Here is a 26,229-nt window from a genome sequence, read left to right as displayed (position 1 = left end):
TCCAGCCTGGGTGGCAGAGCAAGACTCTGTACCCCCCCCCAAAAAAAAGGAAAAAGGACACAGTCAAGTACGGTAGGGGGCAGGGGTTACCTTTAATGCTCCATTTTGTGCCAAATCCCCCATGATGCCCTGTCCCTGAGTATCCCTGCCCACCCTCTCCCCAGTGCAGGGCGGGCACAGGGCTCCACCCCCTGGAGTACAAAGGAATAAGTTAAGTGTTCCCCCCTCCCTCCTTCCCCAATAAATAGAGTGAACATCCTGCCCAGGGCCTCCCCCGCCTTGTGGCATGGCGGGCTGGGGCGGGGCCTGGGGCGCTACATTCATGGCTGCCCAGGCGGGCGGTGGTGGGCAGGCCTTAGTGGGAGCCGTGGGCCCCACAGAGGGGCACTGTGCTGTCCTGGTTCTGCCCCTCCATGTCCATGTCCAGCAGCGTAGGCTGCATGCTGGGGGGCCCAGGGCTCTCCGGAGTGTCTGGCCTGCTGGGAGGCGAGATGGTGAGTGTCTGGCCGAAGGAGACCAGTTTCCAGGGGTCCAAGCGGGGGCGACTGGCAGCCGGCCGAGGTCTCGGGGCAAAGGTCAGGGTGGTGGGGCGGCCTGGGAAATCGGGGGGCCGGCGGCGGGCTGGAAACAGGGCCTGGGGGTCGGGCAGGCGGGGGAAGTCCAGAAGGTCACGAGGGCCTGGTAAAAGAGGTTCAGAGGAGGTGAGTGGGGTGGGGCAGAGGGTGGCATTAAGAAAAGCCCAGAGCTTTTACATGAAAAGCATGAGTTCTGGTTTCTCTCGAGAAATCCATGGATCTTGCTGCATCCAATTTCCATCTGCACTGTGGCAGTCCTGGGACCTTGACCTAGGCTGGGACCACTCCCAGCTGCTTGCTCCTCTGGGTGGACCCTGGCATGTTCCTCAACCTTCTGGAGCTACTGCTTAGCAGCAGCCGCTGGGGCCAAAGCCCTGGTCTTCCCGACTCTCTTGCATTGGGCTAAGCTCTCGCACAGACCTCAGGCATGGCTTATCTCTGAAGGGGGATAAAAATGGAGCCTCACTGCACGGGTGAGGAGCAAATAAAATAATAACTTACAACAAGCAGCACAGTGCCTGATGTGGCTACTTAATAACACTGCCATGGCCGCATCTCCCACCCAGTTAACAGATGGAGGAGAACAGTGTCTAGGCTGTGTAAGAATTGGCAATAGCCATGCTGGTCACCACTGCTAAAGGCACCTGTCTGGCCTTGTAGGCATCAGTTTGCCACCTGTGTCTCAGTCCCCTGGAGATCCCCAATGCCTCCAGGAGTGAGGGGTAAAGGGACACAGACCCTCCTTCCACAAGCAGCAGGAGGACTGGCTGCCTGAGGGGTCGTGGCTGGGCTGGACTTGCGGCGGTGGCAGAGGAGGAAAGAAGGGCTTTTCTGCGGCCTGGGTGCGGGGCACCTCACTCACCAGGGCCGTGGCCCGCGGGCTCGGGAGGCCCCCGCTGCCCCAGCGCCCCGTCCGATGGCGTCCGCCGGTGCCCGCGACTCACGGCGCATGCAGCCGTGACGTGGGTGGGCGTGAGCGACTGGCGGGGGTCCTTCTTGAAGCTCTCCAGCTCCAGGTCCACCAGGGGGTTGGCGCTGGGCGAGGGTGTGGGCGCGGGCGGGGAGGGTGGTGGGGAGGGCGCGGCCGGCGCGGCCTCATCGCTGTCAGAGCGCAGTAGTGAACGCGTGGAGTTGCAGTCAGACACGGACGACAGCGACACGAGGGTGGCCGAGGGCGCCAGGCCCAGGCCGGGGCCCACGTCGTCGCGGCGGCCGTGGGGACGCGCGGGAGGGCTGAGGCCCCGCGGGAAGCGGCCGGCGCGGGGAAAGAAGAGGCCGTCGAGCCAGCGCCGCTGCTCCTCGCCGTCAGCCGCGCGTGCCTCGGCCACGTCGGCGCCCAGGCCCACAGCCCCCAGCAGCGTGGCACAGCCTAGCAGCGCCAGGTCGCAGCGCCGCCGGGCACCGTGTCCCCACCGGGCGGGGGGCGCGGTCGGCGTCGGCTCCCACGGCGCCCGCGCCCCCGGGGAGGGCTCGGCGGGCAGTGGCACCGAGAGGTAGGACGGGGTCGAGTAGGGGGAAGGGGGCACGCTGCTGCCTCCGTCCTCCGCCTCCGCGAACTCCTCTGCAACCGGAGAGGGCCATCACTGGGCTGCAGGGCTGACCAGGGCCCCACGGGGACTTGTGGCAAGGGACGACCCCCGATGACCCCTCCAACAGCAAGACCAAGGCCCACGAGCACGTTCTTGAATCTGTCTCCCTGAGAAGCCTCAGAGAAGGGTGGTCCCTGCCCCTGGAAATGACCCCGCACGCCCCAGGGGCTACCATCTCCCTTTCCAGGGAGGCCTCCCACCCACTGGCCCAGTGAAATCTGGTTTCTTCCCTCAGCCCCAGGAGGCTCACCCCTTTGGCCAGGGAACCCCCACCCCCTTACAAGCACCCAGGCTCTTACCCATCTCATTGAGGCTGGCGAAGCCAGGGGCGATGGGTGTGTGTTTGGGGGACTTGCCCAGGTTGGGGGCACTCGATGACCACTGTTTGCTTCCTTCCCCCAGCCCCTTCAGCCTGTGGGGCCCAGGGAGAGTCGGAGACCTCAGTCCTGTGGCCTGGAGCCTGGGAGCTGGGGCTTGGGCACAGGGTGGGCACCGCCACGCCACACCTCACCTCTCCTCTCCTCCCACCCGCTCCTTCTGCAGGGTGGAGCTGGGCCCCCACGTTCGGCCCTTCTTCTTGCCCCCGACCAGTTCTTCCTTCTTTGGGGGCCCACCGCGGCTCCATGTCCCACTTCCTCCACTGCTGCTGCCACTGCTGCTGCCACCACAGTCCACAGGAGTCACTAGGTCCAGAGAAGCCACTTGGTTACTGGGTGGAGGGTCTGTCCCCACTGGACTCCCAGCCTCCAGAGCCCCCGGCTCAGCCCCACCCTCCGCCTGGGAGTCCAAGGGCTCTTTTGAACTCCAGTCGTGACCCTCCCTGCTATAAATTTCTCCGTAGCTCCCTACTGCTGTCAGGACAAAGTTCCAGCTCCTCTGCCTGGCACTGAAGGCCATGAGCGGTTCCCTGCCAACTCCTCCAGCCTCCCCTGCTCTTCACAGCCTAACCCTTCACCATTCATTCCGGCCGGCTGCCTGCGCTTCTGGTCTCTAGCTCTGGGTAGTTAGTTCCCTGGGGGTCAGCTGCCTTCATCTCTGTCCCTGCGATGCTCTGGACCTATCTGGTGCCAGTTTGCTGCCATGGTATGGGTATTTGTCTCTGTGTCCCCTGCAGGACTGACCTCCTGGGCCTGGTACAAAGCAGGTGCCCAGACAGAGGGCAGGGGGTCTGTGGGTGGGGACAGTGCTGGGGGGAATGAGGGGCTGGAACTCGGGAGTTAGCCTTTCACCCTTCAGTCCATCAGGAAGCTCCGATGACTGTGTCTCTGCCATATAACCCCGACTGTGGACATCTGTCCCTTCCAAGTCCCCCACCCTGGCCTGGCCTCCATCATCTCACTGCTCTCTCCATCTTTATTTCTTACAGCAGCCAGAGGGAAAAAGGTCAACTTGATTCCCTCAGTGCCTTCCTCACATGGCTCTGGGGGCTGCCCCAGGGCAGTTAAAAGAAAATCCATACCAGGCTAGGTGTGGTGGCTCTCGCCTGGAATCCCAGCACTTTGGGAGGCCAAGGCGGGTGGATCACTTGAGGTCAGGAGTTGGAGACCAGCCTGGCCAACATGGTGAAACCCCATCTCTACTAAAAATACAAAAATTAGCCGGGCGTGGTGGTGCAGGCCTGTAGTCCCAGCTACTTGGGAGGCTGAGGCGGGAGAATAGTTTGAACCCAGAGGCGGAGGTTGCATTGAGTTGAGATCGCGCCGTTGCACTCCAGCCTCGGAGAGAGAGCGAGAGCCTGTCTCACCATGGAATACTATGCAGCCATAAAAAGGAACGAGATCATGTCCTTTGCAGGGACATGGATGGAGCTGGAAGCCGTTACCCTCAGCAAACCAACGCAGGAAGAGAAAGTCAAACACTGCATGTTCTCACTTATAAGTGAGAGCTGAACAAATAGATCACAGGGACACAGGGACGGGAACAACAGACACTGGGGCCTGTCGGGGGGTGGGGTGGGAGGAGGGACAATATTAGGAAAAATAGCTAATGCATGGGCTTACTACCTAGGTGATGGGTTGATAGGTGCAGCAAATCACCACGGCACACGTTTACCTGTGTAACAAACCTGCACATCCTGCACATGTACCCCAGAACTATAAATAAAAATTAAAAACAAAAAAAATTCATACCAAAGGTGTCAAATGAAAATTAAAAGAAAAGGAAAGAAAATCCAGACTCTTATCCTGCCCTCAGGGCGCTGCCTGATCTGAGCCCTGAGAACTCCCTGACCACAAAACCTATGTCCTCCTCCCATTCACTCAGCTCCAGCCAAGTGGGCTAACAAGCAGCCCACGCTGCTCCCACCTCCAGCTTTTGCCTTTGCTGCTCCCTCCGCCAGGGGCATGGTGCCCTGAGGTCTCAGCCTGTCTCAATCCTCCGCCAGGGGCATGGTGCCCTGAGGTCTCAGCCTGTCTCAATCCTCCGCCTGGGGCATGGTGCCCTGAGGTCTCAGCCTGTCTCAATCTTTAGAACAAAGGTTCCTGCTCAAACCTCACCTCCTCCCATGGGGCTTCCAGATGTAAAATAGCAACCCTTCTGTGATGGGTAATTTTATGCATCAACTTGACTGGGCTAAAGGACGCCTAGGTAGCTGGTTAAGCATGATTTCTGTGAGGGTGTTTCTGGAAGATTAGCATTTGAATCAGTGGACTGAGTCAAGAGAGATCGTCCTCACCAATGTGGGTGGGCACCGTCCAATCTGCTGAGGGTCCAGATAGAACAAAAAGAGAGTTAGCTTTTTGTCTAGGGAGGCGGAGGAAGGGTGAGTTTGCTCTCTGCATGAGCGTGGATATCCATCTTCTCCTGCCCTGAGACATCAGACATTGGTACTCAGGTTCTCAGGTCTTTGGACAATTTTTTTTTTTTTTGAGACTGAGTCTCACTGTGTTGCCCAGTTTGGAGTGCAGTGGCATGATCTCGGCTCACTGCAACCTCTGCCTCCCAGGTTCAAGTGATTCTCCTGCCTCAGTCTCCCGAGTAGCTGGGATTACAGGCACGCGCCACCATGCCTGGCTAATTTTTGCATTTTTAGTAGAGACTGGGTTTCACTATGTTGGCCAGGCTGGTCTTGAACTCTTGACCTCAGGTGATCTGCCTGCCTCGGCCTCCCAAAGTGTTGGGATTACAGGCGTGAGCCACGGTGCTTGGCCAGGTCTTTGGACTTGATTTGGAACTACATCAGATTGCAGGACTTCCCAGCCTCCATAATCGCATGGGCCAATCTCTCATAATACATCTATTTCTTTTGTTTTTGTTTTTAAGTAGAGATGGGGTCTCGCTTTGTTGCCCAGGCTGGCATCGAACTCCTAGGCTCAAGCAGTCCTCCCATTTCATCCTCCCAAAGTGCTGGGATTACAGGTATGAGTCACCGTGCCCAGCCAATACATCTCTTTCTATATTTCTTTTTTTTTTTTTTTTTTTGAGACGGAGTCTCGCTTTGTCGCCCAGGCTGGAGTGCAGTGGTGCGATCTCGGCTCACTGCAAGCCCCGCCTCCTAGGTTCACGCCATTCTCCTGCCTCAGTCTCTCAGTAGCTGGGACTACAGGCGCACACCACCACGCCCGGCTAATTTTTTGTATTTTTAGTAGAGACGGGGTTTCACCGTGTTAGCCAGGATGGTCTCGATCTCCTGACCTCATGATCCGCCCGCCTCGGCCTCCCAAAGTGCTGGGATTACAGGCGTGAGCCACCGCGCCCAGCCCTCTTTCTATATTTCTAAACATATGCTGTTGATTCTGTTTCTCTGAAGAACTGTGACTAATACGTCTCCTCTGAGCTCCTTTAAATAATTTATAACTACTAGAAATTATCCTGTGCCCGGGCGCGGTGGCTCATGCCTGTAATCCCAGCATTTTGCGAGGCTGAGGTGAGTGGATCACTTGAGGTTAAGAGTTCGATACTGGCCTGGCCAACATGCTCAAACCCCCATCTCTATTAAAAACACAAAAAATTAGGCAGGTGTGGTCGTGTGCGACTGTAACCATAGCTACTCGGGAGGCTGAGGCAGGAGAATCGCTGGAACCCAGGAGGCAGAGGTTGCAGTGAGCCGAGATTACACCACTGCACTCCAGCCTGGGAGACAGAGCAAGACTCTGTCTCAAAAAAAAAAAATAAAGAAAAAAAAAATTATCCTGCTTACAGACTTATTTGTTTACTGTCTGTTTCCCACGATAAGAATGAGGAAAAGGGCCTTGGCTTGTCTTCTTTCTTGCTGTAACTCTGGCTTGGTGCCAGGTATAAACATCGTGTGCAAAAATGTTTGTTCACTGACTGACTGACTGGTCAGGGCCTTGGGAGATACTCACGGCGAATGGCCCTCAGCCGGGGAATGATGCTGGGGCTTGCAGGGGGGCTGGCCCCATCCGATCCTTTCCGCTTATCCAGGGTTGGAGAGGCCTGGACTGTGATCTTATGCTCAAAGCCTGCAGAAAGAAAGAGAAGCTTTCCTAAGCAAATGGTTCTAGGGATTACCAAAGGGAAGTTTCCTCTGTAGAAGCAGAGAAGGAATTCTAGAATGGGAACACTGCCATGTTTCATTTCTTAATGCAGTGGTTCTCACAGTGTGGACCCCAGAACAGCAGCATCACTGTCAGCTGAAAATTTCTTGGCAATGCAAATTCTTGGGCCCTCCCTGAATCAGCAAGTTGCGGTGAGGCTCAGCAATGGAACTGTGGTTTAATAAGCACAAGCACAAGAGCTCTAGTGGACCAAGGACCTAGGCCTCAGTGTCCAATATGGCGGCCAGCAGCTACGTGCAGCAACTGAGCACTTGGAATGTGGCTTGTGCAATGGAGGAATTGGAGTTTAACCTTTATTTATCTAATTTTTTTTTTTTTTTTGAGACGGAGTCTCGCTCTGTCGCCCAGGCTGGAGTGCAGTGGCGCGATCTCGGCTCACTGCAAGCTCCGCCTCCCGGGTTCACGCCATTCTCCTGCCTCAGCCTCCCGAGTAGCTGGGACTACAGGCGCCCACAACCGCGCCCGGCTAATTTTTTGTATTTTTAGTAGAGACGGGGTTTCACCGTGGTCTCGATCTCCTGACCTTGTGATCCGCCCGCCTCGGCCTCCCAAAGTGCTGGGATTACAGGCGTGAGCCACCGCGCCCGGCTATTTATCTAATTTTTAAACTGTATATCTATATAAAAGATGAATTCTCACTGTGGTGCCCAGGCTGGTCTTGAACTCTTGGCCTCAAAAAATCCTCCAGCATCCGCTTCCCAAAGTGCTGGGATTACAGGTGTGAGCCACCATGCTCAGTCAACTCTTTATTTTATTGTAATTACAGTAATTTAAGTTTAAATTTTAAAAACGGGTACTCCATTTGATTATTGGAAACTCATGTTTGGAACAACTTGGGTATGTGTATGTACTTTTTCAACTCTAACTTTTATGAAATCTAAATAGAGATCAAATATTTTTGATAGGTCCGGTACAGTAGCTCACACCTGTAATCCCAGCACTTTGGGAGGGCTGCATAAGCCCGGGAGTTCAAGACCACCCTGGGTAGTATAGCAAGACTCCATCTCAGAAAGAAAATTTTTTAATGAAAATGTTGTCCAAATTTAGATGTGCTATAAACATAAAATACATCTGGATTTCAAAAATGTAGTGTGAAAAAAGAAGGTAAAATATCTCACAATTATTTTGTATTGATTGCATGGATATATTGGGCTAAATAAAAAATACATATATTTTTTGAGATGGAGTTTCACGCTTGTTGCCTAGGCTGGAGTGCAATGGCATGATCTCGGCTCACTGCAACCTCTGCCTCCCACGTTCAAGCGATTCTCCTTCCTCAGCCTCCTGAGTAGCTGGGATTACAGGCGTGTGCCACCACACCCGGCTAATTTTGTAGTTTTAGTAGAGACGGGATTTCTCCATGTTGGTCAGGCTGGTCTCAAACTCCTGACCTCAGGTGATCTGCCCGCCTCAGCCTCCCAAAGTGCTGGGATTACAGGTGTGAGCCACCACACCTGGCCTAATAAAAAATATTAAAATTGACATCTCTTAATTCTTTTTGCTTTTATGTGTAGCTTACTAGAAAATTTAAATTTATGGCTTGCATCATGTGGCTTGCATTATATTTCCACTGTCCACTGCTGCTTAAGGCACTGCTTTCTGGCTTGTAACATCACAGAGAGAGACAAGCAGACACTACGTGCCTCCCTCCTGAATGCATTACCTGGGAAGCAGTGTGGGGGAAAATAAAATCAAACTTGAATCTGAATCTGATTAAGTCTTGAGATCCAGTTATTAGGTTGATCCATGTAAACTTCTGTTTTTGTAGGTCAAAAATGGTCAAATATCAGCATATATATGTATATCTTAATTACATATTTCGTGACAGCGTCTCGCTCTGTCGCCCAGGCTGGAGTGCAGTGACGCAATCTCAGCTCACTGCAACCTCTGCTTTCCGGGTTCAGCGATGCTTGTGCCTCAGCCTCCCAAATAACTGGTATTAGAGGCACCTGCGCCACCATGCCCAGCTAATTTTGTATTTTTAGTAGAGGTGAGATTTCACCACGTTGACCAGGCTGCTCTAGAACTCCTGGCCTCAAGTGATCCACCCACTTTGGCCTCCCAAAGTGCTGGGATTACAGGCATGAGCCACTGCTCCTGGCCAGATTAAAAGATATTTTTAAAGAGAGCTAAAATGGAAAAGAAATTTCAGAAGTGACTGTCCTAAGTATCAAGACAGATGTTCCTCTCAGAGTGTGCTGTGAGGTTGTGTTTGGAGGGGGCAGGTGGAAAGCACTTGGGATGGCTGTGAGGTTCTCTTTGCTTTCATGGGGGTGACTGGAGTAACTCACTTAGCTGTACAGGTTTTTGGTCATTTTCTTTTTTTCTTTTTTTTTCCCTTAGAGATAGGGTCTTGCTCTGCTGCCCAGACTGAAGTGCAGTGGTGCAATTACAGCTCAGTGTAGCTTCGAACTCCTGGACTCAAGTGATCCTCCCACCTCAGCCTCCACAGTAGCTCGGACTATAATTGCATGCCAACATGCCCAGCTAATTAAAAAACTTTTTTTTTTTTTTGGTAAATATGGGGTCTATGTTGCCCAGGCTGGTCTCAAACTCCTGGCCTCAAGTGATCCTCCCACCTTGGCCTCCCGAGTAGGCTGGGACTACAGGTGCTCGCCACTGCACTGGGCTTGATCACTGACTATGTGTGATATATTTAGCAATAAAAACAAGTTGAAAAAGAAAAGGAAGAGATAAATCCTAGGTCAGGGCTGCTCCCAGCAGCCTCTGGGGGGCGCTTTGGGGACACGGGTGGGTACCGGAGGGCAGGCTGATGTGGCTGCCGCCTTCCCGCAGCTTGAGCAGGCGGCTGCGCTTGAAGTTGCCCTTGCGCTTGCGGACCCGGGGCTTCTCCTGGCTCAGTTGGCACATGAGCAGGTGCAGCTCCCTTTCCACGATGTCCATCTCGCGTTCTGCCAGCTCCTGCTCCCGCCGCCGCAGCTGCTCCTCCTGGAAGCGCTGCTCCTGCGCCGCCCGCAGCAGCTCCTCCTCACGGCTCCGAAGCTCCTGGGGAGGAGAGGTGGTGGCTGGGGGGAGGGGCTTAGCTGTTCCGCTTCCTGGGGAGGGACCCAGGGCTGCTGGGTCTGGTTGGTGCCTCACACAAGGGTACCTTGCTGTGGGGCACATTGGGTTCACCACCCGACTCATGCTTTGCTATCCAAGCTGGGTGCCAGGGCAGGGAACTGTGTTAGCCCAAAGAAAGGGGTGCTTTTCTTTCTTAACTCTTCAATTTAGGAAACTTCAGATATCCACAAAAGCAAAGAACAGTGCACCCCCCTGTACCCATCACCCAACTTCAACAATTACCTATGCTTTGCGAATCTCGTATCCCCGTCCTTCTCTCCTCTGGCCCTCTCTTCGTTTCTGCTGTAGTATTTTAAAGCCAAACCCAGACATCATGCAGTGTCACCTGTAAGTACTTCAGTACAGGGTGCCTTTTTCTTATTAATCCACCAACAGGAGGCTGTCTTTTCTTAATATGCAAAAAAGGCTCCCTTAACCCTGCATGGACCCAAAGGCTGGGGTTCAGGGGAGGGGTCTCTGAGCAGCCCAAGGCATCAGAACTCAGGGGTCTTGCTCCATCTTTCCCACCTTGCCCCCTGCCTTCACCTTCTCCTTGGTCCGAAGGTCATCAAACATGTGCTGAATCTCCAACTTCCAGTCTTCCTGCAGCGAGTGGAAGGACTCCAGTGGCATCTGGAACAGGGCTGACTGTTCGATGACTTCAAGCCGCTTCAAGATGCTGCCAAAATCTGGCCGCCCATGGGGGTCTGGGTCCCAGCATTCTGGGGTGGGAGGAGGAAGGACAGTGGTGGGGGGTGGAGGTGTCAGTGGTCACGTTCTGGGAACTCAGCCTGCTCAGAGGAAGGCAGAATTTCTGGGGACTGCAGACAAACAGCTGCTATGGAGCTGAGGGGAAGGAATTCAAAGCCAAGCTCCTGGCCAATTCCACTCAGTGAAATGCTGGGAGAGAAACCCCGGGACCTGCACCCCGAGGAGAAGCTGGTGGTGCAGTCAGGATCACAGTGGAATCCCAGGGCCAAGGAGTCCTAACAGGTGGTCCTGGAGAGCTCTGGGCCTGGCCTGAACAAGGATTGGGGCATGGGGAATGGAGCCAACCATGGGGAGATTGTTTAGAGTCCAGTGAGTTCTAGTCCCTTCTCCCTCACTCCCAGGCCCACTGGTATGGATGGGTGTGAAGGGGCGAGGTCTGGGCCCACAGGTCCCTGCCATTTCAAGCTGAGCCTACCCTCGCCACAGGGCCCCTGGCTCACCCTCCAGGAGGCGGGCAAAGGGCTCGGGGCACGTGGAGGGAATGGGCAGCGTCAGCTTATTCATAGCCACGCCATACGCCACGGCCAAGGCGTCGATCTCACGGTAGGGAACCTCCCCAGTCAGCAGCTCCCACAGTAGCACCCCGAAGCTGCAGGCAGGGGAGAGGGAGGAGTGATATCACAGCCCACCCCAATCCTCACCTATACCCAGCCCTGCCCTTGGTCCCATGCAGGGCCGCCCTCACCCCAACACCCACTCCCAGCCAATGAGGTCACAAGAACTTGCTTTGACCTCTGTGGCCTTGTTCTCCAATAGATGGGGTGCGCTTGGCTCTCTGATGTCTCTCCTTGGCTCGGCCTCTCTTCCCTCTCCCCTACCTGAAAATCTTCAGGTCCCGTGTTCCTACTGGGCAAATCCATCCTTCTCATTTTTATTTTTGTAGAGATGGAGGTCTCACTATGTTGCCCAGGCTGGTCTCAAACTCCTGGGCTCAAGTGATCCTCCTGCCTCGGCTTCCCAAAGTGCTGGGATTATAGGCATGAGCCACTGCACCCTGCCTAAATCCATCCTGCTCGGCCCTGGCCTTTGATGACCCCTGCGGCCTCACCTCCAAACACTCTCAGCCCATTCTAACCCCAACTTCATCTTGCAGCCACACTAAATACTGAACAGGCCCTGTTCTTTCTAACCTCTGGCCTTCACACATACTGTTCCCTTTGTGGAGAACACTCTTCCCTTGTGTAACTATTTGTCCCTCAAGTCTCAACTCAGGTTGCCCACCCCCCCCTCCGCCAAGAAGCCTTCCTTGATTCCATAGCCTCCAAAGCTAGGCCCCTCCTCTATGTTTCCCCAAAACACTCAGCACTTACCTCTAAAAACCAGCTAACATTATTTAACATTTATAAAGTGCTTACTGCAGGCCAGGCACTGTGCTAGGCACTTGGTAATCCTCACAACAGCCCTGTAAGGCAGAAGGATTTGGTATGACCCCTGCTTTATCTGATGAGCAAGTGCAGGCTCAGAGAGGTAAGGGGCTTGCCTGAGGTCACACAGCTAGTGAGTGGTGGAGCCACACCTGGACTCAGGTCTGCCTGCTGCCCACGACAGTGCCCTCAGTGGCTCCATGGTACCAGGGCGTGCGTCACTGTGCTGTGGTCCCTACGAGGCTATCTTCCCCTGCAAACTCGACATCCTCCCAGATCCTGATGGCCATTCTGTGTGGTGTTTATTCTGGAGTAGATCCCTGGTCTCCCCCACTATCCACTCATGCATTCATTCAACACATATATATATTTTTTCAGACAAAGTCTCTGTGGCCCAGGCTGGAGTGCAGTGGCATGATCTTGGCTCCCTGCAACCGCCGCCTCTCAGGTTCAAGTGATTCTTGTGCTTCAGTCTCCCAAGTAGCTGGGATTACAGGTGCGCACCACCACCCCGGCTAATTTTTGTATTTTTAGTAGAGACGGGGTTTCACCATGTTGGCCAGGCTGGTCTCCAACTCCTGACCTCAGGTGATCCACCCGCCTCAGCCTCCCAAAGTGCTGGGATTACAGGCATGAGCCACTGCGCCCGGCCCATTCAACGTATACTTATTAAGTGCCTACTGTGTGCCAAGCACCATTCTAGACACTGGGAAGAGATAGACACAATCACTGCCCCCATGCAGCTGACGGCCTCCCATTCTTCAGTGACAGTGCTGGTGAACTGAGCTGGCCACATGCTGCCTGCATGCATTTTCCATTCTTTTTTGCAGCTAGGCATGTCCACATGACCACAGTTCTGGTGCATGGGATGTAGGAGGGGGTGTAGTAGGCAACTAGCTTCCAGGAAGTGTCCTTAAAAAGAAGGGGTGCCTGGCCGGGCGCGGTGGCTAATGCCTGTAATCCCAGCACTTTGGGAGGCCGAGGCGGGTGGATCACAAGGTCAGGAGATCGAGACCATCCTGGCCAACATGGTAAAACCCCGTCTCTACTAAAAATACAAAAATTAGCTGGGTGTGGTTGCGCATGCCTGTAGTCCCAGCTACTCGGGAAGCTGAGGCAGGAGAATTGCTTGAACCCCAGGGGGCGGAGCTTGCAGTGAGCTGAGATCACGCCACTGCACTCCAGCCTGGTGACAGAGTGAGACTCTGTCTCAAAAAAAAAAAAAAAAAAAAAAAAAGCTGGGCATGGTGGTGGGCGCCTATAGTCCCAGCTACTTGGGAGGCTGAGGCAGGAGAATGGTGTGAACCTGGGAGGCAGAGCTTGCAGTGAGCTGAGATCGTGCCACTGCACTCCAGCCTGGGCAACAGAGCAAGACTCAGTCTCAAAAAAAAAAAAAAAAAAGAAAAAAGAAAGGGTGCCCTTTTTCTCTTTTCCCCTTCCTATGGTTGGAATGTAGACATAAAAGCTGGACCCTGGGGTGTAGGGGGAAGGGGAGAGAGAGCATTAGGACAAATACCTAATGCACACGGGGCTTAAAACCTAGATGATGGGTTGATGGGTGCAGCGAACCGCCATGGCACACGTACACCTATGTAACAAACCCTGCACGTTCTGCACATGTATCCCAGAACTTAAAAAAAAAAAAAGCTGGAGTCTGGAGCTAGGCACAGTGGCTCATGCTTGTAATCTCAACACTTTGGGAGGCCAAGGCAAGAGAACCTCTTGAGCCCAAGAGATCAAGACCAGCCTAGGAAACAAAGTGAGACCTCATCTCTGCAAAAAGTTAGCCTGGCATGGTGGCATGCCTGTAGTCCCAGCTACTAGAGAGGCTGAGGTGGGAGGATCACTTGAGCCCAGGAGGTTGAGGCCACAATGATTTGTGATGTCATCACTGTACTCCATCCTGGGTGATAGAGCAAGACCCTGTTTGGAAAAAAAAAAAAAAAAAGCCGGGCACAGTGGCTCATGCCTGTAAACCCAGCACTTTAGGAGGCCCAGGTGGGCAGATCACGAGGTCAAGAGATCAAGACCATCCTGGCCAATATGGTGAAACCCATCTCTACTAAAAAAAATAAAATAAAATAACAAAAATTAGCCGGGCATGGTGCCACGTGCCTGTAGTCCAAGCTACTTGGGAGGCTGAGGCAGGAGAACTGCTTGAACCCAGGAGGCAGAGGTTGCAGTGAGCCGAGATCACGCCACTGCACTCTGGCCTGGGCGACAGAACAAGACTCCATCTCAAAAAAAAAAAAAAAAAAAGGAAAAAAAAAATGCTGGAGCTCAAGCAGTCATTTTGGATCATGAAGTAAACTTGAGAATGGAGACCACACAAGGTGGGGGAAAAAACAGTGGTTTATAACTGGAGGGGAGCATGATCCTCCCCTCTTTCCCATGTCCCTGGAAACCTATGGGGGTATTTTGATTGTTATAATGACTGGGAGTGTTACTGAAGTTTGTGGCTGGGAGGTGTGGATATCCTGCATCCTGGTAAGTACAGGACAGGACCACGCCAGAAAGATTTAGCCTGACCAGCCAGGCATGGTAGCTCATGCCTGTAATCCCAGTACTCTGGGAGGCCAAGGAGAGCAGATCACCTGAGGTCAGGAGTTCAAGACCAGCCTAGCCAACATGGTGAAACCCTGTCTCCACTAAAAATATAAAAAATCGGCTGATGCATGCCTATAATCTCAGCTACTTGGGAGGCTGAGACACGAGAATCACTTGAATCTGGGAGCAGGAGGAGGTTGCAGTGAGCTGAGATTGTGCCATTGCACTCCAGCCTGGGTGGCAGAGCGAGGCTCTGTCCCCCTCCAAAAAAAAAAGAAAAGAGAGAAAAAAAAAGGTAACACAAATGAATGCCTGATGTACAGCCAGTTGGAAATTCTCCCAAAGAGCTGCTCTGCTCTAGGCTGAGCTGGAGACTTCTGGTCTCTGTCCCATACCCATTAATTTGCTGCTTGGACAGTCTGGAGCCTCAGCTGGGAATTGACGGGAACAGTAAATGGGGAGACCCAGGTTTGGCTCCAACCAAGCAAAAGGTCCTGGGTTGAAAGTCTCCACGGCCACCATCAACTCTCACTGGTGACAGCAACAGTCCCATCATTGGCCGTCTCTACCTAACAGTCAAAGGAGCTTTTAGTTTTTTTTTTTTTTTAGATGGAGTCTTGCTCTGTCGCCCAGGCTGGAGTGCAGTGGTGCCATCTCAACCTCTGCCTCCTGCAGTCAGGCAATTTCCCTGCCTCAGCCTGCCGAGTAGCTGGGACTACAGGCACCTGCCACCACGCCTGGCTAATTTTTGTATTTTTAGTAGATACGGGGTTTCACCATGTTGGCCAGGCTAGTCCTGAACTCCTGGCCTCAAGTGAACCGCCCACCTCGGCCTCCCAAAGTGCCAGGATTACAGACGTGAGCCACTGTGCCCGGCAGAATTTTTGTATTTTTAGTAGAGATGAGATTTCACCACGTTGGCCAGGCTGGCCTCAAACTCCTGGCGTCAAGTGATCCACCCACCTCGGCCTCCCAAAGTGCTGGGATTACCAGTGTGAGCCACCATGCCCAACCTCCAAAGGAGCTTTTCTTTACTTCCTTTTACATAAATTAATTTAAAAATTTCTTTTTCATACAGATGGGGTCTCACTATGTTGACCTGGCTGGTCTCAAATTCCTGGCCTCAAGCGATCCTCCCACCTTGGCCTCCCAAAATACTGGGATTATAGGTGTGAGCTACCACGCCATTCAGACATGGCTCCTCATGGCCTCCTACTTCATTAGCATAAAACCTGAAGGCCACTCCCTCACCCACAGGGCCTTCCAGCTTCCTCTCCTACATCATTTCCTACCTCTCTCTGCCTTGCCTGCACAGTGGCAGCCACGTGGGCCTTGTTGCTGTTTCCGGAACACACCACGCTCACCTCAGCACCTCCTTTCGGGTACCTGCTCCCCCTGACTGGGCAGCTTCTTCCCCCAAACTTCTCGTGGCTGGTTCCTTTTTGCCACTCGGAACTCAGATGAAGTATCATTTCTCAGATTGCTCAGAGAAGCGTTCCCAAAAGTAGTCTTCCAGCCCTCAAAGCGCCTTCCTCTCAGCCTCCTCGTGCTTCGTACTAACACTTTTTTCTGGTGTACTTAATTATCTTTAAAAATTATAATTTTCTTAAAAACAGCTTTATAAAAAAGTTTCTTGTATCTTTATTTACTTACTATTCCTGAGGGCAGGGATTGCGTCTATTTTTCTTTGCTGCTATATCCCTAGAACCCGGTGCAGGTGGATCAATGAATGAATGAGTGAATTCATCATTTTCCCGTCTAACAGATGGGACAGTGCATGGGCTCGTGTCTGAGGGGCTTTCAGTGCTGGCATCTACATGCTGTCTTTATGCCTTTTTAAATTTTTTCTGTTTTTGGAGACACAATCTCGATCTGTCACGCAGGCTGGAGTGCAATGGCACGATCTCAGCTCACTGCAACCTCCGCATCCTGGGTTCAGGTGATTCTCCTGCCTCAGCCTCCCGAGTAGTTGGGACTACAGGCACCCGCCACCATGCCCAGGTAATTTTAGTATTTTTAGTAGAGACGGGGTTTCAGCATGTTGGCCAGGCTGGTCTCAAACTCCTGACCTCAAGTGATCCACCCACCTCGGCCACCCAAAGTGCTGGGATGACAGGTGTGAGCCACTGCACCCGGCCTTGTCTCTAGATCTTATGAATTTTTTATTCTAATCCAATGTGCCCCCTAGTTGCCATTTGTGCTAGCTGAACAGGTAACCGGCACTTGTCTGGTGGTGGCCTGACCTTGCCAGCAGGCCCCTTGGTCAGACTGAGATCCTGGCTTCAGCAGGAGACCCTCCCTCCCACTCTGCCCTCACCCCTTCCTCCCTCCCTCACTCCGCAGAGGCCATCCCAGCCGCGCCTTTCAGCACCTCCAGACATCACTGCTTTTGGAGAAGAGGGAGAGACGGATAACCTCCGGAGCCATCCAGGCATAGGTCCCCGCAGCGCTCATCTTGGTGGTCTTGTGCCACTCGCGGGCAAGGCCAAAGTCTGTGATCTTGAGCACCGTGTCTGCGAGGTTGTGGTTCTCGATGGCCTCCAGGATCAGGACTGTGGGGTGGGAAGAAAGGTGGGTCACCCCAGACTTGCCGTGTTGCAGACCCAAGTGTTCTGGCCCGCTGCCTCAGTCAGAAACATCTTTCTCCTCTCACCGCCTCACGCTGCCCCACTCTGTGGCAGCTCCTTTCCTGGCCTGGAACATCCATGAGCCCCTCCACCCAGGTCTAATCCCTGTCCCAGGCTCCCATGAGGGAGTAGGGAGCTCCTCCTGCGTCCTCCGCCCTCCTGACTCTGTCCTGGGCTTTGGGGAGCTCCATGAATGGTTGAGAACCAACAGCCAAGGCTGAAGCAGGTCACTTGAGCCCAGGAGTTCGAGACCAGCCTGTGCGACATAGCAAGACCCCATCTCTACAAAAAATTTTTAAAAATACCTGGTTGTGGTGGTGCATGTCTATAGTCCCAGCTACTTGGGAGGCTGAGTTGGGAGGATCACTTGAGCCTGGGAGGTTGAGGCTGCAGTGAGCCATGGTCTTGCCATTGCACTCCAGCCTGGGCAACAGATTGAGACCTTGTCTCAAAAAAAAGAAACAACAGCCAAGGTCTTGGTCATCCAGGCCTTGAGTTCCCAGTTATCCTGGAAGCAGGAACTGCAAACCGTGGGCAGAAGGGAGGAACGTGGCTTCCCCACTGTGTCCGTCACCCCTGTGGCACACTGCAGTCAGGGTCCCAATTCTACCCCTTCCCGTGTCCACACTCTTTGCCATGAGACTTTGCCATTCTTTCTGCTAAAGAGGCAGAGTATGGCTGGGCATGGTGGCTCACACCTGTAATCCCAGCACTTTGGGAGGCCGAGGTGGGTGGATCACTTGAGGTCAGGAGTTTGAGACCAGCCCGGCCAACATGGTGAAACCCCCTCTCTACTAAAAATACAAAAATTAGCCAGGCTTCATGGTGCTCGCCTGTAATCCCAGCTACTCAGAAGGCTGAGGCATGAGAATCGCTTGAACCTGGGAGGTGGAGGTTGCAGTGAGCCAAGATCACGCCACTGCACTCCAGCCTGGGTGACAGAGTGAGACTCTGTCTCGGGAAAAAAAAAAAAAAAGAAAAAAAAAACGGGCAGAGAGCACCTTGACTCTGGCTCAGCCGTATCCGTATGACTTGCTTTGGCTAAGAATGACAGGGTGCCAATTCCAAGCCGAGGCCTCGCATGTCTGTGGGCCCTCTTGCACTTGTCTGATCACCATGACAACATGCCTCAGCTAGCCTGCTTGTCCAAGAAGATGAGAGCTACTTGGAGCAAAGCCTCTCCAGCTGAGCCCAGCCTCCATCGGTTTACCCTCCAGCTGGTCCGCAAATGCACCAGCAGTAATAAACAATGGTTGTTTTAAGATGCCGAGTTTTGGGGGTAGCTTATTACACAGCATTATTGTGACAAAATCTGACTGATGTATTCCCTAAACATACTGGATGGTTCCAGCTTACTTTCTACCAGGGTTGTCACTAACAGTGATGAGGATCATGGCTAGTGTCTGTACTGTGCTAAACTCTCTATATGAATTGACTCACAAACGACCCCCCGCTTCTTTTTTTTTTTTTTTTTAAAGAGACAGGGTTGGCCAGGAGCAGCGGCTCACACCTGTAATCCCAGCACTTTGGGAGGCCAAGGCAGGTGGATCACTTGAGGTCAGGAGTCCGAGACCAGCCTGGCCAACATGGTGAAACCCTGACTGTACTAAAAATACAAAAAGTAGTTGGGTATGGTGGCAGGTGCCTATAGTCCCAGCTACTTGGGAGGCTTTGGTGAGAGGATCACTTGAACCTGGGAGGTGGAGGTTGCAGTGAGCCAAGATCGCGCCACCGCACTCCAGCATGGATGACAGAGCGAGACTCCATCTCAATGAAAAAAAATAAAGAGACAGGGTCTTTTTCTGTCACTCAGACTGGAGTGCAGTGGTACGATTATGGCTTGCTGTAGCCTCAAACTTCTGGGCTTAAGCAATCCTCCAGCCATGGCCTCCCAAAGTGCTGGGATTACAGGAGTAAACCACTGCACCCAGCCACAACCCATTTTTCTTGACTAGCCAACAGAGGCTCAGAAGTCACTTGGCCAAGAGATCACATGGTTAGAAGATGGCAGGACAAAGGCTTGAATTACTTTTGTCATCAGAGCCCAATTTAACTGCTGGGATATTTTGCTACCTTCCATCACACAGAGGCCCCAACATATACAGTGTGCTGCCTGGGTTTGAATCTCAGCTCTGCTTCTTCCTAGCTGCATACCCTTGTACGGTTTAATCTTTACAACGGGACTTCTCTGTTAAATGGGGCTGGTAACAGAATTTACCTTCTACCGTTACAGTAAAAATTTATTGCCTGAAACCATAGGGCCTTTAAAAGTGTTAGCTGTTATTATCAGTGTGTGATGTTGCCATAATTGCTCTGAATTTCTCCACCTTTTTCTTTTGCCATTCCTGGCTACTTACCAGTCATAATAATTAAGGTAGTTCTACTATCATGCCCACTTGGCAGATGAAGGAACTGAAGGTGGCAGAGATTGGCAAATCACCCAGGGTCACACAATTGATAATCCTGCCCATCCTTTAAAGCCGAGCTTCAGACTGGGCACGGTGGCTCATGCCTGTAATCCCAGCACTTTGGGAGGCCAAGGCAGGTGGATCATCTGAGGTCAGGAGTTCGAGACCAGCCTGGCCAACATGGCGAGACCCCTGTCTCTATTAAAAATACAAAAATTAGCCAGGTGTGGTGGCCATGCCTGTAGCCCTGGCTACTTGGAAAGCTGAGGTGGAAGAATCACTTGAACCCGGGAGGTGGAAGGTGCAGTGAGCTGCGATCATGCTACTGCACTCCAGCCTGGATCATAGACTGAGATGACTCTGTCTCAAAAAAAAAAAAAAAAAAAGTCCAGCTTCAATGCCATCCCTCCTGGAAGCACGCCCCCACCCTGTAAATTCCTAGCCTGTGACTCCACCTCTGCAGAAGCTTTCCCTTCTTAAGTCCCCACCTCTCCTGTTTGTGTCGAAACCCTGTGACAGAGGGAACATCTCATGGTTTTATGCTTTATTTCTGTATTTCCCAGGATGGGCCTACGTGAGTCCCCCTTCAAAATCTGTATGTGACCATGTCACTCCCTGCTTCAAATCCTCTAATGGCTTCCATTACATCAAATAAAATACCCCAAGTCCTCGCCATGGCCCTCAAGGTCCTATGTGATCTGGCTCCTGCCTGCCTTTCTGATCCTACTTCCTCCCATCTCTGCCTCAATGCCTGCTGTTCTGGTCTTGCTATTCTCCAATGAGCCACACTCACTCCCACTTCAGGATATACGCCCCACTGTTCCCCTTCCCCAGATCTTTGGAAGGCTGGGTCCCCTTTGTTCAGGTCTCTGCTCAAATGTTGCCTTCCCTGACCGTCCAATGTAAAGAAACCCTCTGCTCCAGCCTTTGCCTTAATCCATCGAGAGCCCCTGATACTCTCTGAAATTTTGGTATCCATCTATTCATCATTTTTTCCTGTTCACCGGAATATAAATTCCATAATGGGGGGAGGGGGAAATCTTGCCTTGTTCACTTCTGTAATCCCAGAGCTGAGGACAGTACCTAGTACAGACTAGGCGCTTAATAATTACTGGTGGAACGAACCAATGAATGAATGACGGCAGGTGAGGAGCTCCTTAGGGTAGGATGAGTGGGGAAGCAGTGCTGCGGAGGCACTGTGTCCTCTGTGTCTGGCGCAGAGCAGAACCATCACCCAGGAGGAAGCCCTGGCCATAAGAGGCCCGCTGACTCTTTGGCCAGATAACATTGGCTACAAAAAACCTGGGGGTGTGGGGCGTGCTGTCAATCAGCAGGGGCGAGGAAGGACCGAGGAGCCCCAGCCATCCACAGGAACATGCTGGGTGGCCCTGCCTCCATTTACCCAACATTTTAGAGGTGCTGGGGCATAAGCATCAGTTCCCCAGACATGGCACCAGCCCTGGCACATCGTGGTCATGTATTAGTTTTTTTTTTTTTTTTTTTTTTGAGATGGAGTCTTGCTCTGTCACCCAGGCTGGAGTGCAATGGCGCGATCTCGGCTCACTGCAACCACCACCTCCTGGATTCAAGCGATTCTTCTGTCTCAGCCTCTGAGTAGCTGGGATTACAGGTGCACGCCGCCACACCCAGCTAATTTTTGTATTTTTAGTAGAGATGGGGTTTCACCATATTGGTCAGACTGGTCTCAAACTCCTGACCTCAGATGATGCACCCACCTCGGCATCCCAAGGTGCTGGGATTACAGGCGTGAGCCACTGCGCCCAGCCAAGCTCTCTGTTGATACACAAATGTCAGGCTTGGGAGGCAAGGAAGATGCAGTCCCTCCATTCTAGGGGCTTACAATTGCTATATGTGAGGGAATAGCAATATATTCATAAAAACAGTGGGATGGATTAAAGTAAATTTCAAGATGACAGAAATCAGGAGTAGATGAGATGTGGGTGTTGAGAGCAAAGGGGGCACCCTCACATTTCAGGGCTTAAGTGTGAGTGATGTGAGGGCCGGGGACACGCTGGCTTCCTCCACTGCTGATGCCTCTGCTTAGCACATGATCTGGTCTGGTAACTAACAAATGGAAGAATTAACAAATAAATGAAGAAATGAAAGGGAGTGAGATGGGGCAGAGCAAGAATGGGAGAGCCAGGAATGTAAGATTTTTTTCTTGCTGTATCCCTGGGACAGGGTCTGGCACACAGCACTCTGGAAATATCTGTGGAATGAATGAATGAAATTGCTAACCTGTGAGTACCTTCAGGGCAGAAACCATGGCTATCTTAGTCCCAGGTGGGCTCCTACTTAATAGGTGCTCAGTTAATACTTGCTGATGCCACATGAAGCTCCTTGATCTAGAAATGAGTCCGGTAGAACGTTCCCTTCTACCTGGCTCCATTATTTATTCAACCAACCAATCAACTTTGGAGAACCTGTCAGGCCGCCTGGAAGCTTTTATATAAGCCACATCCATTTAATTCCTCCCTCGTCTTTTCCAGTTTGCCTTGGCCAGCTGGGCCTATGAAGACTCCAGGAAATGGTTCCCAACTGGGGGGTGATTCTGCCCCCCAGGGGACATTTGCAATGCCTGGAGACATTTTTGGTTGTCATAGCTGGGGATAGGGGGCAGGGAATGCTAATGGCATCTAGTTGGAAGAGGCTGAAGATGCCGCTAAGCAACTCACAATTCACAGGACAGCCTCTACAACAATGATCCGGCCTCAAGTGCCAATAGTGCTGGGGTTGAGAGACACTGACTCCAGATGGGGTAGCCTCTTTTTGTCTCTGCCTGGTGGACTCTGGCAGCATGGCTGGATGGCAAGCACCTTGAAGGCAGGCACTGCATCTGTCCTGTTCACGCAGGAACACAGGTGTTCATGGATACATGTTTATTGAGGGATTGTGACTCTGCAGCCTGGGAGACAGTTAAGTCCTTCAACCTTTCTGAGCCTCCTTTTTCTCCCTTAAGGCCGGCAAGGCCTACCTCACCTTCATCCTGAAGGTGTCATACTGCTGCCCCTTTTCGCTCCAGGCACAGTGTCATCTGGTGTCCCTCACCCTGTTTCCCACCACCTAGGCCTGGCCTCCAGAGGTTCTGTGGAAGGAATTTTGGGGAGAGGACACCACTTACTGTTGATGGACTTGAGGTCCCGGTGGATGATGGGCACAGGGGCACCATTGTGTAGGTAGTTCATGCCCCGGGCCACCTGCACAGCCCAGTTGACCAGCACGTGAGGTGGCACCCGGCGACCTGCCAGCACCCTGCTCAGTGCGCCACCCCGGGCATACTCCATCACTAGGCAGAGGTGTGGGGGGTTGAGGCAGGCGCCCCTAAGGGCAATGATGTTGGGGTGCTGCAGGGCTCCAAAGAGCCGGGCTTCCTGGCACACCTGCTCCGCTGTCACTGCCGGGTCCTTCTCAGGGTCCAGCCGGGCGGCCTTGACGGCCACCTCCTCGCCACGCCACAGAGCCCGATAGACCTTGCCAAAGCCCCCCACACCGATGATCTCCTCTAGCTGCAGCTCGTGGAAGGGGATCTCCTGGGGCAGCTGGAGGCCCGCGGGTGCAGCACGAGCGCCGGGAGCCACGTAGTTGCTGGGGAAGACGCCCACGCGGCCGCTGGGGAGCTGCCCGGTCCACCAGCCCTCATCGCCGGACACCGCACAGTCTTGGGAAAGCACCTGGACGCGATCGCCCCTCCGCAGGGTCAGCTCCTCGTCGCCCGCCGCCTCGTAGTCGAACACCGCGGTCCAGACGGGCCCCGCGGGGGTCGTGCCCCACTCCTTGGCCGCCACCCCCTCCTCCTCCTCCATGGGGGAGGGGCCGGGGGCTGCGGGAGGCCGCTTCACACAGGCTGCCCGCGGGATGCAGAGGGCGGGCCCCGGCGGCTGGGATGGAGGGCAGTCCCTGCGGTGTCTAGGGGGCTCCTGAGGGCCATGGCTGGGGCGCCCTCCGCAGGAGCAAGAAAAAAACCCCTTTCAAAGGGCAGGCTCGACCCTTCCGATTTGGCTGTCCGGGCGGGGCGCGGTGGGAGTGGGGCGGCAGGTTCACCTGTGCCTCCCAAACGGCAGGTGACTAAGAGGGCCTGGCCGCGCGGCTCTCGAATGCCCACCGGGGTCCGCCGGTGGGGGACGAGGGCGAGGGCGGCAGGCAGTCCCTGTTCCCCGCGCCGCTCACCCCGCGCAGCTCCACCGGCGGCCCCCGGCTCCGCATCCCGGGCCACGACTGCCGGGCCGGGCGGGGGTGGCGGGGCCCCTGGGGCGGCCGCCCCGGGTCGGGGTGGCGCGCCCCTCGGCCTCCTCACGCGCGGGGCAGTCGGGCGGCCCCCATCCTTGGCACCGGCCTCCCGGTCGGCCCCAGCCCCTGCCCCCGCCCGTGCTGCTTCCCGGGGCAGCCGGCGGGGCCCGAGTGACGTGTGGGCGCCGCCGCCGCGGTGCCGCCTGGGAGTTGTAGTCTCCGGCCATGCGGCCTCGGGGCCCGGCCCTCAGCGCCCCCCCGCAGAGCCCCGCGGCCAGCCTGGGGCCTCAGTGGACATGACACCCCACGGGGCCGAGGGAGTCCTCCCGGGGAGATGAGCCCGGCCTCGGCCCCTCCTTCGGACGCGGCGTAGCGGGTGCCCAGGGCTGGGGGAAGCGCTCCTCACAGACCCTGCTGGGGCCGCGGCCCAGGATAGGGTGCATTGCAACGGACGGGATTAGCAACGCGAAAAATAGGAGCTGCATGCATGACGGTGACTGCCCAGAGCTGCGAACGCAGCCTGGACCCGGTTCCTGAGGCAGGACAGTCCCTCGGACCCCCGAGCCGAGATGCACGCTGGGAACTGTAGTCCGCGCGGGGACCTGGCGCTGCAGGGGGCGGCCCCCAAACCGCCCGCTGCGGGCGTCGGCGGGTGGTTGGAGCAAGTAAGGGGTCGGGCCGGTGGCGGGACCCTGCGGGGAAGATGGGGCTGGGAGGATGTGTTTAGTGCCTCTGGGGATGTCACAGCCACGTCTGCTTTCCCCACCAGCTCTGGGTTCCTCTGCTGAAGTCAGAACTGCTCTTGAGAGTCCCCGATTCCTATTTTATAGGAGTTTCAATTTCGGGGAGCTTAATGTGCATGTTGTGTTCAGTGCTTTGTACACGTGGTATCGTTAAGTCTTCACAAAGAGCCCCATTTTACAGATGACTCATAGAGAAGTGAAGTCATTTGCGCAAGGCTACAGAGCTATAAATGGCAAAGCAAGAATGAAAGGCAGTTTTAAAAATTAACAACCAGGCCGGGCGCGGTGGCTCACGCCTGTAGTCTCAGCACTTTGGGAGGCCGAGGCGGGCGGATCACGAGGCCAGGAGTTCGTGACCAGCCTGGCCAGCATGGTGAAACCCCGTCTCTAATATTTAAAAAAAAAAAAAATTAGCCGGGCGTGGTGGTGTGCGCCTGTAATCCCAGCTACTCCGGAGCCTGAGGCAGGAGAATCGCTTGAACCCGGAAGGCAGAGGTTGCAGTGAGCCAAGATCGCGCCACAGCAGTCCAGCCTGGACTACAGGGCGAGACTCCGTCTCAAAAAAAAAAAAAAGAAGAAATGAACAACCATCGCCATGATTAACAATAACAACAAAAACACTGCCTTTCCAGTTGAAGAATGAGGAAAATGGGTCCCGCAGAGGTTCCGTGACTTCCTCAAGACCTCTAAGCTTTTAAGAGGCAAAATTCTGGGTCTTTTTACTTGGCTTCCCCTGAGTGGTATGGGGTCTAGAGGGAGGAGAGAAGAAGAGGAAATAAGAGGGGCTCTAGTGCCCAAACTCCAGAGAACTGCCCCTCAGGCTCCTTGGGAAATCGTTCCACGCTCAGAGGGAAGTGGGTTACCTGGTCTCCCGGCTACCTAGCAGGGACACTCAGAACATATCAAAAATGCTTGTTGGAAGAGAGAGCCCCAGCTTCATTCTGAGTATAAGTGTTTCTGCTATAACCTGCTATATGCATTCTTAAAAAACCTTCAGTTCTTCAAAACGGTGCACTAAAATTAACAAGACTTCATGGAAAAAATAGTTAGAGACAGATTGCTCAAAATATATGCAACTGGCTGGGGATGGTGGCTCATGCCTGTAATCCCAGCACTTTTGGAGGCCGAGGAGGAAGAATCACTGGGGTCCAGGAGTTTCAGACTAGCCTGGGCAACATAGGGAGACTCTGTCTCTGAAAAAAAAAAAAAAATTAACCGGGTGTGGTGTTGCACACCTGTGTTCCCAGCTACTTGGGAGGCTGAGGTATAGGGGGATTACCTGAGCCCAGGAGGTCGAGGCTACTGAGAGCTGTGTTCGGGCCGGGCCACTACACTACAGCCTGAGAGACAGAGCTAGACTCTGACTCCAAAAAAAAAAAAAAAAGAAAAAAGAAAAAGAAAAAAAGGAAAGTAAAAATAAAAACCTGTATACATCTTTTTTTATTTTTATTTTTATTTATTTTTTTTGAGACGGAGTCTTGCTCTGTCGCCCAGGCTGGAGTGCAGTGGCCGGATCTCGGCTCACTGCAAGCTCTGCCTCCTGGGTTCACGCCATTCTCCTGCCTCAGCCTCTCGAGTAGCTGGGACTACAGGCGCCCACCACCTCGCCCGGCTAGTTTTTTGTATTTTTTAGTAAAGACGGGGTTTCACCGTGTTAGCCAGGATGGTCTCTATCTCCTGACCTCGTGATCCGCCCGTCTCGGCCTCCCAAAGTGCTGGGATTACAGGCTTGAGCCACCGCGCCCGGCCTTTTTTTATTTTTAATTTTTAATTTTTG

At 53.7% G+C, this 26,229-nt stretch overlaps 1 protein-coding gene across 3 annotated transcripts; it reads right to left on the bottom strand.

Annotated features, from left to right (window-relative positions):
• Nucleotides 1-68: 68 nt before the first annotated feature.
• Nucleotides 69-23,882, bottom strand: MAP3K10 (mitogen-activated protein kinase kinase kinase 10). 3 transcript variants are annotated; one of them, XM_045380199.2, is made up of 10 exons: nucleotides 22,604-23,882; nucleotides 16,798-16,978; nucleotides 10,956-11,104; nucleotides 10,291-10,466; nucleotides 9,441-9,687; nucleotides 6,469-6,585; nucleotides 2,676-2,847; nucleotides 2,464-2,576; nucleotides 1,438-2,136; nucleotides 69-678 (listed from the first exon to the last, which is right to left on the bottom strand). In XM_045380199.2, exons 1-10 carry the CDS (start codon nucleotides 23,283-23,285, stop codon nucleotides 356-358), a joined length of 2,859 nt encoding a protein of 952 aa, XP_045236134.1. In that variant the 5' UTR covers nucleotides 23,286-23,882; the 3' UTR covers nucleotides 69-355. The 3 variants fall into 3 exon arrangements, with proteins under 3 accessions (XP_045236134.1, XP_073879611.1, XP_073879612.1); XM_074023510.1 differs by lacking the exon at nucleotides 1,438-2,136 and having other exon boundaries at nucleotides 22,604-23,699; XM_074023511.1 differs by lacking the exon at nucleotides 16,798-16,978 and having other exon boundaries at nucleotides 22,604-22,846.
• Between the last annotated feature and the right edge of the window lie 2,347 nt (nucleotides 23,883-26,229).

Source organism: Macaca fascicularis, chromosome 19 (genome assembly GCF_037993035.2).
Source record: "Macaca fascicularis isolate 582-1 chromosome 19, T2T-MFA8v1.1".
Lineage (NCBI taxonomy): Eukaryota > Metazoa > Chordata > Mammalia > Primates > Cercopithecidae > Macaca > Macaca fascicularis.
The sequence above is the reverse complement of the archived record's forward strand: the minus strand, read 5'-3'. Positions and strand labels throughout refer to the sequence as shown.